Source organism: Leuresthes tenuis, unplaced genomic scaffold (assembly GCF_036924035.1).
Source record: "Leuresthes tenuis unplaced genomic scaffold, fLeuTen1.0.hap1 SCAF_15, whole genome shotgun sequence".
NCBI classification, from domain to species: Eukaryota; Metazoa; Chordata; class Actinopteri; order Atheriniformes; family Atherinopsidae; genus Leuresthes; species Leuresthes tenuis.
Genome location: NW_027325369.1, coordinates 3,372,946 through 3,385,150, shown reverse-complemented (window position 1 = coordinate 3,385,150; position 12,205 = coordinate 3,372,946). Strand labels below are relative to the sequence as shown.

Sequence of the window (12,205 nt, the reverse complement as noted above, 5' to 3'; positions counted from 1 at the left end):
GGCTGATGGTTGATACGAGATCAGCTGTAACGCGTCGCTTCTTTACTGGTGAATATGTGAGCATCACTGGACTCACCTCCAGCTATTCCTGTGACAATTGAGGCGATTCCAGACGAGCCGCTTCCCCTCAGCCCGTCAGCGGTCATCTTAGATTGGCTGTTGATTCTCTGTTTGAGTTCTGCCTTCTCTGACTCCAGCTGGTCGATGTCTGCCTGCAGAGCGTCCATCGTCTCCTCAAACTCCCTGCAGAGAGGAAGGACGTCGTCACGCAGCTGTAATTCACGCCTGCTACACTTACTCTTACTCCTCGGTTTACTTCAGTGACTGCAGTCTGAGGTTTTCTTACTTCTCCTTCTTCTTCAGCAGCGTCTGGGCCTCGTCCAGGCGAGTCTGGATCTTTTCAACGCGTTCATCTGCATCTTTAGAGGAACTGTCCAGCTTCTTTTCTAGAAGACTGAGACGGACGTTCGCCTCACTCAGCTCCTCTCCCTGAAAAAAAAGGAAAAACTCACATCACACAGTCTCTGCAGAACTTCCTATGGTATGACTGACATTTCAAAGCTATTTAGACACTAAACACTCATTTAATCTGGAAAAGTGCGAGGTTTCATTTAAACAAGACTACCTTGATCTTTAGAGATTTCTTCAGCTCTTTGATGACAGTTTCTCTGTCCTCCAGCTTTAAGCCGAGTCCTTCTGCATCTGTGATTTCTGCTCGAAGAGCCGCTCCTCGCACTTCCACTGGTGGAGGGTTCTGAAGGATTACAAACAGGGTAATGAGAAAACGGTCCTCTACATTTATAAAACCCCCAGCAGCTGAAATGTCCATCCTGTTACAGTATGTTACAACACTGTTCCACCTGCACAACAGCCCCAGACCAAAGAAATTCTTCACACTGAGTTACCTTGCTTTGAGGCTTCTCTGAATCATACTCTCCCTCCTGCATGGCAGTTGCCATCTTATTCATGGTTGCTATGACGATGCTACAGGACTGCCGCAGATACTCGTAGGGGTTGGCCCCCTGAGATCCATAGATCTGAAAATGACAGTATGTTCAATGTGAAAAACAATCCCTCAGGCAACGACTACAGAAAAGAGCTAAACTGAAGAATTTAAGAAAAAAAAGGAGGTAAAACTGGAGGATCAGTTTACGTGCCTGTTCCCCTGCCTTGAACGCCACATCCTCCACTTTGACGGCAGAAAGCCCTTCCTGCTCACCGAGAGGCGACACCATTTGAGCTCCGGCTGCGGCCACTTCCTGCAGCACTGCCACCACCCACGTGAGGTGTTTCCTGCAGTCTGAGAGGGTGTCGCACACCTGCGGGGAAAAGAGTCCATCAGCAGGAGAACGCCAAACAGAAAGTCAGCAAACGATGCTGAATTAAATGAAACTGTGACGTGCCAAAAAATGATGGACAAGTTTAGAGGTGTGGTTGCTGAGGTTACCTGTTGTCCAAAGCTGAGCGCCGCGGGGATGCCCGGGGCGTCAGTGCCTGGCATTCTGCGACGGATCTTCTTGCAGAACTGCCTGATGTCGCTGCAGGACGTCTCCAGATCCTTCAGCAGCACGGCGAAGTCTGCCTTTTCCTGACCCGCATGAAGGAACGCCCGCAGACGACCCACCTCCACAGCCATGCAGTCCAAGGCACTCTGCGTAAACTGGACATGAACACAGTAGGCGATGATTATCTGACTCCCTCTCAGAGCAAGAGGTTGTATGGATGTTCTGTTTTATTTCTGTTTTTTTTTAAAAGATTCCTCGCAGACTGTTATGTGTTGGTTCTCACTCTGATATGGTCAGCAAGCTGAATGGTGCAGTCCTCATTCTGATCTGCCAGATGGATGCTGTACAGGTGCTGAGGAGGGACAAATGCCAAACAAATCATTTTTCAGAAAAAAGTGAAAACAGACTGTTTAATCAGATTTCTATGAAATATTAACCAGTATGTCTGTGAGTGTGTGTCTGTATACCTGATAGTATTTAATGGCCTTGGTGAGCGGCTCCACGTTGACCGTCTCGTCCAGCTGGTCTTTGTGCAGAAGGTCGATGAGGAAATCCAGTGAGCGTTCATGGACGCTCATCTCTGGGTACAGAGAGCCGATCTTCTTATAGACGTCCACGCTGCACTGAGCAAGGGCTCTGAGACACACACACACACACACACACACACACACACAGAGACATGCACACAATTTGTTAGAGTACTCATATCTAACAAAGTCACAAGAACAAAATAATGTAAAGTGATGATGAGTTCTAAAGGCAACACACAAACATCCAACTACACAGAAGCAGACTCGTGTTATACTGAGAGGGGGATACTTTTCCACACTTAAAACGAAACACATCAGTCATCTCTGCTGTCGTAGGGTTTGTGGTGAAACTCACTGCTCGTATTTGTGGAGCGTGGCCTGCAGCAGACTGAGCGAGTAGACGAGACCGCCGGCGAAGCTCAGCTGTTCACCGATGGCTCCCTTCAGGCCGGCTCGCTCCACACAGTTTTCATTCAGGTCGAACTTCTCCTGCGCCTGTTTGCTGATTAGCTCAGCCTAAACAAAGAAACAAACATAAAATAAAACCGGCTTTGCCCAGAGCATTCCATCAGAGCCATCAGAGGTGGAAAGAATTTCTTTAGTTTTACAGTTACTTTACACCAAAAGTTACGAGTCAGTCAAATATCCTCCAAATCTCAATTCCAACAACAAAATGGTGCACTGCCCTTTTACTGGGAATGTGATTTACAGTCCACAGTGCGGGGTTTACCTTGCAGATGAGCCTGGGGATGAGCAGCAGCACCAGGATGCAGTCATGATCTCCGCCGTGACGGAGGAAGGACTCAGGCATGAAGGAGGTCAGAAGGGAAACGTGTCTGTTGGCTTGACCCACCTCCATCTTCCTCAGCTCCATCTCAATGGCCTGAAAACACAAGACAAACTGAGCTCGTCCCGAGCCTGTAATCTCATCTCAGATATTTTAGGAAAAGCTCGACATATCTAAAATAAAAACCCAAAGAAATCTAAGAGGTTGGAGATGATGCCAACATCTTAAGGGATCCCACTGCTGACAGCTACTTATCATTCAGAGTAAAAGCTGTTACTGTCTGACCTTGGCGTAGGCCTTTGTCTCTGCAAACTTAATCTTGAAATCAAACATCTCCGCTGGTGGCTGCTGCTGCAGCTCTGCTGAGGCTTCCTGCTGACTGGTCAGCTCTCTGTTCACCTCCTGCAGCAAACGAAGGAGCAATCAGGAACGTTCACTGGACAGAAACGCTTCCAACCAAACTGTGCTAATTATGCTACAAGAGAAAACCGGGAATAGAAACACGAACGCGGACCTGCAGGTGAGCAGTGAGCTCGCGGTACTTCTTGATGGTCTGCTGGTAATCGGCCACAGTCTCCTGTGCTGCCTCGACTCGTTTCTCGGACTCTCGGACTCTCGCTGCTCCCAGATCCAACATCTCTCTGAGCTCCAGCTCCGTCTCTCTGGCGTTCTCCTGCAGCTCGTCGTTCATCTCATTTATAGCTTCCTGCGGGATGGAGACGATAAAAAAAATAAACACGGTTCAGTCAGCTACTGAAGTGATTATTTATAGTTTGAAAAGTTTTATGTATTCGGACTGAACAAATTATTTTACAATAATTACAACCTTAGATGAACAACAACACAGGTCATATTAGACTGAATCATTATTTATTGAACAAAATCGAAGCAAAATGCAGAAGCTGTGACTGAAAAGCTAAGGACACTCCACAATTCACCAGCTTGTAGAGCCACCATTGGCAGCAATATAGTCAAATAATCATTTTCTGTACGACAGAACTTTGGCCCCCTCTTCTTTACGTTGCTTCAGTTCGTTGAGGTTTGCAGCATTCATTTATGCACAGCTCTCGCAGCCTTTCAGTCAGGAGGAGATCTGGACTTTGGATCATTGCAACGCCATGATTCTTTACTTTTTAAGCCATTCTGTTACAGATTTGTTGCTGTGTTTGGAATCATTGTCCTCTTTAATGACCCAGTTTCAGCCAAGCTTTAGCTGTTGCACAGATGGCCTCACATTTGACTTTAGAATACTTTAGCATACAGGTTAGTTTGTGGTTTCTGTGGCTGTAAAACAAGGCATTTGTTTGTGGTACTGTACATTATGATCAAACATCTTCATTTTAGTCTCATTGTTCCAGAAGTCTTGTGCTTTGTTCAGATGAAGGTTTGCAAACCTAAGCTGTGCTGCCATGTTCTTTTTAGAGAGAAGAGGCTTTCTCCTGCAGCCCTTCCAAACAAGCCATCCTTGTTCAGTCTTTTTCTAATTGTACTTTCATGAACCTTAACATTTAACATGCCAACAGATACCTGTAGAGTCTGAGATGTAGCTCTTGGGTTTTTTTGCAGTTTCTTTGAGCATTTCACAGTCTGACCTTGGGAGGAACTTGCTGGGACGTCCACTCCTAGGAAGACTGACACCTTCAGTGCTATCAGTCATTTATATAAACTTCCTAACAATAAATTCAATAACTCATAAATGCTGTTCAAAGTTGTTACTTGAGAACTTGTGCTCAGAGCAGCTGGTTTCTTCCACAGTGTTATTGGTTCTAATCAGTAGAGGACTTGAATCTAACTTCAGCAGCAGGGGGCACTGTACACATATCAGTGACAAATTTTGTAATTAAATGAGTCAGCAAACAATACCACTTAAATTCTCTCTGGCAGCAGTTCTGTAAATTTTGCCACAGAGCAAGTCTACAGCAGTAAAATACTTTACGGAGAAAAACGTCTGATTCCAGCTGAGGAACTTTTTAATGAGCCGAGTCGCTTTGAATGAGCTTTTGGATGCCGACTCTCACTCACCAGATCAGTGACGGTCTCTCTCAGCTCCCTGACTTTTTCCTCCAGGTCCAGGTTCCTCTCTGTCAGAGTCTCCACCATCTCCTCCGCCCCCAAAGCTGCATCCACCTGAAACAGAATTAAAAGAATGGGTAGTATTGCTTGCTGCTGTTAGCTGACCCTTTACACAGAAAGGCGGCTTCCATCCATCCTGTTTGATAAAATATCCCAACTCTGACCTGCTCTTTCAGCTCATCGATGGTCTTCTCAGCCACTGTCATCTCTTCCTGCAGTTTTTCTTTCTGACTCCTCAGAGTGTCGAGCTCTGTGTTCTTCTTCTCCATCTGCTTCTGCAACTTCACATGCTCCTGCTTCTCTGATGCAGACAGGTCACGCATCCTGAGACGAAGCAGAGACACGGTGCTTAATCGAAGACCGAATGTAGACTTGCACATGTTACAAGGCTGCGATTCAGCTGGCAGTTAGTTTCCATTAAAGCAACAAATCTACCTGACCAGCGCTTCCTTCAGCCTGCCGTTCTGCTCTTCCAGCTGCTTCACGTGATAACTAGAGGCAGCACCATCTGAACCTGCGACAAACCCAAAACACAACTAAGCTGCGCAGTTAACAGAAAGGAGAATAACTGACAGCTCTAATGTGATGTGAAATATTTATAGTTCATTTGCTCGCACGTTTATGTAAGATGACAAGCAAACAAAAAACAATCAGATCTTAGTTATAAGGAAACTAGACAAACTGCCACAGAGTTTGGTCATATGTTCGGCACCTTTCTCCTCAATCTCATGCTTGAGGATCTCCAGGTCCATGGTGAGCTCGTCCACTTTCTCCTTCAGAGAGTCGATCTCCAGCTGCAGCGACTCCGCTCTCTCCTCAGCCATCTCCTTATCCAGAGTTGCCATCTCGATCGCGTCGGCTGTGTCTGACATCTCCTCCATGTAATGCTCCTTGGCCTCCAGGGCTTCTTTGGCCTCCTACACATGCAGAGAAACCTTTCGGTCATTCTGCAGTATTTGAACAGCTGCGGATACATTTTTACATTTTATTATTCAGGTATGTCTTTTAGGGAAGCGCTAACTGTTTACGACAGTTTCTGTTTTACAAAGGTCTGTCTTGTCTGGCTGCTGCTGGTTGGGTGTGGTGTGCAGAAATAAAGAGGCATTTGTGATTCAGTGCCAGCATTTTCCCTGTTTATCCAGCATTTTCTCACCAGCTTCATTTGAGTTATTTTGACTCCCTAGCCTTGTTTCTGTAGCCATTTTGTGGAGAAAACATCCAGTCAATCGTAAAGCAGCATGAGCCACTCCATCCACCCATAGCTCCTTACCCTCTTGGCCTCTTTGAGTTGTTTCTGCAGTTCGGCCTGCTGCTCCTGCATCTTGGTCTTCCACTCCTGAAGCTGCTCCAGCTGGATCTTGTGCTTCTCCAGCTCCTTCAGTTTCGCTTTGTCCTCCGTCCGCTTCATCTTCAGTGTCTCCAGCTTCTCCTCCAGGTCCTTCACCTGGGCACGCAGCGCCTCCTCCTCCTGGAGTGCAGAAGGAAAAGGTGAGAATAAGGATTACACACCTCTCTGCAGAAGTTTCGTGCTTTTATGAGCTGGGAAGACGGAACTGAACTCGACATGCAGAGAATGAATCCGTCGGGAAGAGAACACACGCGTTTTTGTCACGCTTATAATAATGTGTTTCTAGAGTACACACTGGCGCATATTCATCGGCACACATTTCTATTCTAATTCAGTCCTGCAGCAAATGAGCCAATTAAAAGCATCACACCTTTGACAGCTTGTTAAAATGTTAGTGACAGGAAAGCAACACTTCAGTATCAAGTGCAGAAGCAGCACGTCACACCACATCACTGCACCTGTGTCTCCATAACAACGTCCTCCTGGGGGACGGAAATGCAAATAACACCAATTATTCACATCCTAAACTAAGACTGGACTGAAGTTTGCAAAATGGTAAAGATATAAACCCCCAACACTTCTGGAGATTCAGGCTTCATACTCAAGATGGAAAGGCCCAAACAAATAAACACCTTTACTCGTTCAAATCGAACAACTGGACCCGGTCCTGATTACGCAGGACCTGTAGGCGTTGTCAGGCTCTGCACTTTGTACATTTAATCAGCAAAGTTAACATAGCAAATGTGACAATGAGAGATCCGTGAACTTGTGCGAAAACCATTATTTCACAGTGAAAAATCTATCTGCAAAAGATTCACTGTTTCAGCTTCACAAACTGGTGTTCTGATGCTTAATTTCCCTGAAACTGCAGAAGAAGATCTCACTTCTTTTATTTTTTTTTTACCTTTTCTAAGGAGTCAGCAAATCAGAATTAACAGATCAAACGATAAGAAGATCAATCATGGATTAGAGCTCTGTGGAGAAGACACAGCCTCTCCACTTCGGTCTCTCCTCTGAACATGAATGGATGTATGCGTCACAGAATTTAACCCGGCATTCAGTGCCCTCACATTTAAGTTGCTTTTTGTTGCCTGATAAAACGGTTAAGGCCTCTGGCTCATTTCTGATCTGGTAACTCTGTTGGATGACATAAATACAAACTGACAGCTAAGTTAAAAAGGAAATACAGTATAAAACGATGTCACGTGGGATTCTCCTCCTGAATCCCGCTAAAAAAGAAAAAGGTAAATGATGGTATCTCTACACTTGATGGATGTTCATTCAGCTCATTTATTTTCTGTAGAAAAAAAAACAACGCACAGGCATGGACACAAAACATGTGTGTTTCCCTAATGAAAAAAACACTAGAATCCGGCTTCGTAGGATGGAGTCTTTTCATGGACCAATCCCAATCTTTTTTTGTGTGGGTGTGGCAATTCCATGAGTTTTTCCAGGGGATGTTAACAATTTTTTCTTAGCACTTGTTACTGGTTGATACTGACCTTACTGGGGATGGGGGCAGGAGGGTTTCCAGGGGAGTGGAGGGTGGGGATGACGGGAGCAGCCAGGGGGGTCTGGGCCGGCGTGCTGGGCTCGCTGCTGCTCATCTCCCCAGCTGAGGCTGAAGCTGAGCCGGACGCAGGCCCCTTCCCTCCACCGCCTGCAGTTCGGCTGGGCTGCTGCAGGAAGCGAGACAAATACGGTAGATAAAAACCATAGGTGGAATCTGGATGAAAGTGTCATAAAAAGATCCAAGTGTTGGATGATATGAAAGCAACCAAGATGGAGGTCTCTCAGAAACCTGACTGCAGTTAATTTCTGCCCTCATTTAGGAGCTTATTTTACGCGTATCCTGGTGTTTCTCATAGTGCTTACAGTAAGTATGAGATACCTGCTCATCGGCAGTATCCACATTTCTAAATGTCTGCCTACAGGTAAAGCTCGATTCCTCTCAACCACTTATGTGTGTGCAGACTGACTTCTGGTCTGACCTCTCCAGAGGGTCGGAGTTGTAGGCTAATGTTCAGTGTTAACAGGAACTAACAACCTGCTGTTAGCTGAAGGTATACTTGATGACTCTTTATCAGCGGACCCCCAGACTTGGTTTATAAAAACTGCAACAGTTCCATAAATAAACTATATCAAACTTAGAACAAAAAAAACAATTAATGTTTGGAAATAATTTCACAGACAAACTGAAACTGACTGTCTTGTTGAGAAAAAAAAGCGATTTTACAGTTAAAACGGGTTAGAAAAATGTAACGAACACACACACTGCTGCGTTAAAGTCAAAATAACAATCACACACGTGTATAATGCAGACTGAAAAGAAATGGTAGCCCTGATGATGTTGAAGACTGGGCTCACCTTGGGCCTTCTGGCCGTGGTCTGGAGAGCCGGGGGGGTAAGAGGAAAGAGAGGAAGTGGGAAGAGGTCAAAGGGTAGGAGAGGAGGGAAGGAGGGAAGGGAAGGAAACAAACAGCCAGGGTTAGAGATTCAAAGCAAAATTCATATCAAACAGGAAATCACAGATGAAAGGAAAACAGGTTGGATGAAGCTGACATGACTGAACTGTCCGTGAACATCTTCTGCTTTACTGAACATAAGTCTTCTCCAGGTATCATGTAACAACTGCACAGATCTCTAACTAGCTGTTTCTAATGATCACCTCTTGTCCTCGATGGTGTCATCTCTTCCACCCACACGACCAAAACCTCAGTAACAACATGGACACTGTGACTGGTACCGCCACCGCAACCTCAATGACCACTTTGTGTCTCGATCTGGCTCATCTGAGTCTGATCTGACTGCACTGAATTTACAGCGTAGACAGTGTTGGATAATAGCTCGTTATTCTGATACATCAATTGTCCAGAGTGACACACACTACACAGCAGGCTGGATGCGAGGGTTCCTATGAAGGAAAAAGCCTGTACAACAGACCTGGGTTTCACTCCTGAATGATTAAAGTAAACGTCTCACTAAACCACAACCGTGCACAGATGATAACGATATTTTAACAGATTTTGGGGGAAGGAGAAAGGACGTAATTCACATTCAAGTAGTTCTCTATTTACTGAGATGTGTACAAGTCTTTTTCAACAAAATCTATCCAAAAATCTCTGTCGCTTTGTTTGGCTGCACCACAATGCCACAGAACAGTCCACCGTTTTTAAATCAAATCTAAATCTGATAGAAGTCTTTTTGCATTTTCGAGTTTCCACTATCTTAAAACTTATACTGAGTGCTACTAATGACCAACTATCATTTTTATCAAGCGATTTGCAGATTATTTGGACTGTCGAAAATGAAAAGATTCAGTTTACAATCACACAGAATTTAAAAACTTGAGCTTTTCTCTCAAAGATCTTGTGTTATAATAATGTTAAAAAGGTTCTACGAAAGCAGAGCCACTCAAACCAAATAAATCTTTATTAATGATTTATAAATAGAAATGCTGCTTAGCGCAGGTCTGCGCAGACGCTTCTAACCTTTTCACCACCTTCATGTTCAAACAGTCTCACCTCTGGAATGTTTAACTTCTACCTTTTACTTTCTACCTTCTGCACACTGACTTCTGCTCATGCTTAGGCACGGCCATCACTTTGGCTAGTTATCGCTCTTTATTGGATTAGGGTGGGCCCATTCAGCAGAAATTAGCCCCAGCTAACAGCTGTACCCAATAAGGGCTGACAGCCTTCTTAAGTCATAGTGCGGTGCCATGAGATGCCAGAACAAGCTGTACTGAAAATAAAGAAGTCTGTTTGCCACATCTGCAGCAATGACTGAAATGGTTTGCTTGTTGTGGGAAAGGCATGGATTCAGTAGCATGAGGGTAGAAGCTTACACCGTAGATAAAATGTGACACAACTGAACTCGACAGCTGCAGACACATGTTTGAGCATGAAATTATTCAGCAAAAAGCCACCAACAGTGAGGGGAAAAATAAACCAGATTATGAAAAGAAACAGAGCATCACCAAGAGGCAGAAACCACTTTGAAATGTCACTGAGAGGAAGAGGGCAAACCCCAGCAAAAAAACAAGATGAGGCATGACCTTTACAGCAGCCGCACCAACACAACAAATGGATGATGACAACAACAACAGCAACATCCCAACAGTTAAAGAGGATCGTATGAAGTTCTGTACCTTCCGGGGTGCAGGAGTCTGTCTCATCATATTTGTAAGAGAAGAAGACACAGACACACACAAAACACACACAGGAAGGAGATAAAAGAGGCAAAGATCCACAGAGACGAGGTTCAAGACAGACAGGCGGAAAGCTGAAGCCGAACAGTCAGACAGGCAGCGGCTCGGGCCGGGAAGCTGCAGTGGTGCAAATGGCCGCGACGATTTATTCCCAGGCTCCCCGTCCCTCCCTTCGTCTGTCCCTTCCTTCCTCTATCGTCCTCCTTTACGTCCTCTTTCTCAGCTTCTCTCATAATCCGTTTCCCGCTTCCCTCAGTCACTGCCTCCCTTTTGCTTTCAGCTCCGATTAGGACTCTGACATCTTGCTGCCGCGAGCCTCAGACCTGCTACTGTTGCCTGCTACAACAGGAGACGCCTCTGCTCCCCTAACCTGCCTCTCCTCCTTCCTCCCCTCTCTTCTCGTGATTGTGATTTGTCAGCCCAGCCTGAGCCTCGCTCCTGCATTACATCACTGTGTGCCCTCCCTGCCTCGGTGCTGCTCACCCACTCATCACCACCTCGACCACAGACAGACGGGGAGGGAGGGAGCAGTGATTGGAGACAAACAGAGGAGGAAAGAGAGGCTGTGGCACAGAGGAGGGTGGTGCTGTAGATGGAGGTGAGAGGGGTAAATGCACAACAACGCTGATGCAAGCCTCTCGTCTCCTAGCAACGTTGGCAGATCCTCTAGTGGGCTTATTAAAGTGAGCCTTGCAAATACACAGGGGGGGCTACACCTGATCTGCTTCATTAAATATTTCCAAGCAAAGGCACGTCTTTTTATTCATTGTTTAATAACTTTTTTTTTATTAACTGAAACCTCTTCAAAGTTGGACAATTATTACCGTTAACAAGTCCAACAAAAAAGACAAATCAGTCTTAGTGTGTCCTTCCTGGACTGTAAACGCATCCGTGTCAGAAGTATGTGACGGATAGAAAAACAGCTTCTGGGTTTCCCCTCACCTAAAAGAGCTCACTTCACATAGTAACTGAGTGTGAATGCGCGAAAGAGTTCAAAATCATTTCATTTATCTATCCCCCTCTCTGTGTCAGGGCATTTTGTCCAACCATTGAGTGTGAAAAGCTTCCATCACTTTTGCCTTCAATCATGGCAGCAGGACATTTCATTTGCACATTGGTTGCTGATGAAGGTTGTAAAATTTCAAAAGTACGTCACAAATAGAACCTCTTTTTTTTTTAATTAGGCCAGAGAGTTTTTTCTTTAAAAACTGGAGTGGATAGTCTGCTTGTTGGAGACTGTTTTCTGCAGTAGATTAACACACAGTGCACACACGCTGGAGCTAAAATAAAAGATTTCTTTGGAACGGCTAAATGATGTTCAGAAATGCACAAGGTACTTGGTGTTTTCATTCAATTCGATGACAAATCTTCTGGAGTCCTTTCATAATTAAATATGAACAACGCTAAGGGGTTCTCATGCATGTTAGAGATGTGAAAGGACCAGAGCCACCTTCATACACTTGTTGTATGAATGCCAAATAACTGGGAACTTTTAAGGCAATGATAACATTTCTTAACTGAATAATCTCCATAAAGCTTGTACAGAGCCCCGCAATCTGCCTTTGTTCTATCAGTGAAAAGTCTGCTATGTTGGTGTGATTTCACAGGTCTGGAACTAACCCACTACAGGTGTAAATGGGAGAGAAAAACGTTCATATTTAAATTCTATTTATTTTAAATTGCATGTTACATGTTGTGTTGAAGGTGTATTCAAACACTTTGCATCCTCACAGCCAGAATTAAGACTTGTGC

General features: G+C 44.9%; 1 protein-coding gene across 10 annotated transcripts in view; it reads right to left on the bottom strand.

Moving 5' to 3' along the window:
- The window catches only part of dctn1b (dynactin 1b), a 33,817-nt gene that overhangs the window by 3,659 nt on the left and 17,953 nt on the right, over positions 1–12,205 (bottom strand). For 4 of the 10 annotated variants that reach the window (XM_072365833.1, XM_072365826.1, XM_072365828.1 and 1 more), the window contains exons 6-25: positions 10,394–10,411; positions 8,611–8,631; positions 7,746–7,922; positions 6,166–6,363; positions 5,608–5,812; positions 5,331–5,409; positions 5,060–5,219; positions 4,845–4,949; positions 3,337–3,528; positions 3,108–3,224; positions 2,766–2,918; positions 2,391–2,551; positions 1,973–2,141; positions 1,789–1,857; positions 1,448–1,660; positions 1,158–1,319; positions 906–1,037; positions 626–754; positions 347–489; positions 77–243 (exon numbers count right to left, since the gene is read on the bottom strand). In XM_072365833.1, the coding sequence (XP_072221934.1) occupies positions 77–243; positions 347–489; positions 626–754; positions 906–1,037; positions 1,158–1,319; positions 1,448–1,660; positions 1,789–1,857; positions 1,973–2,141; positions 2,391–2,551; positions 2,766–2,918; positions 3,108–3,224; positions 3,337–3,528; positions 4,845–4,949; positions 5,060–5,219; positions 5,331–5,409; positions 5,608–5,812; positions 6,166–6,363; positions 7,746–7,922; positions 8,611–8,631; positions 10,394–10,411 (2,770 nt within the window). The remainder of the gene's footprint in view (positions 1–76; positions 244–346; positions 490–625; positions 755–905; positions 1,038–1,157; positions 1,320–1,447; positions 1,661–1,788; positions 1,858–1,972; positions 2,142–2,390; positions 2,552–2,765; positions 2,919–3,107; positions 3,225–3,336; positions 3,529–4,844; positions 4,950–5,059; positions 5,220–5,330; positions 5,410–5,607; positions 5,813–6,165; positions 6,364–7,745; positions 7,923–8,610; positions 8,632–10,393; positions 10,412–12,205) is intronic. The other 6 variants (XM_072365829.1, XM_072365831.1, XM_072365830.1 and 3 more) reach the window with 4 other exon arrangements.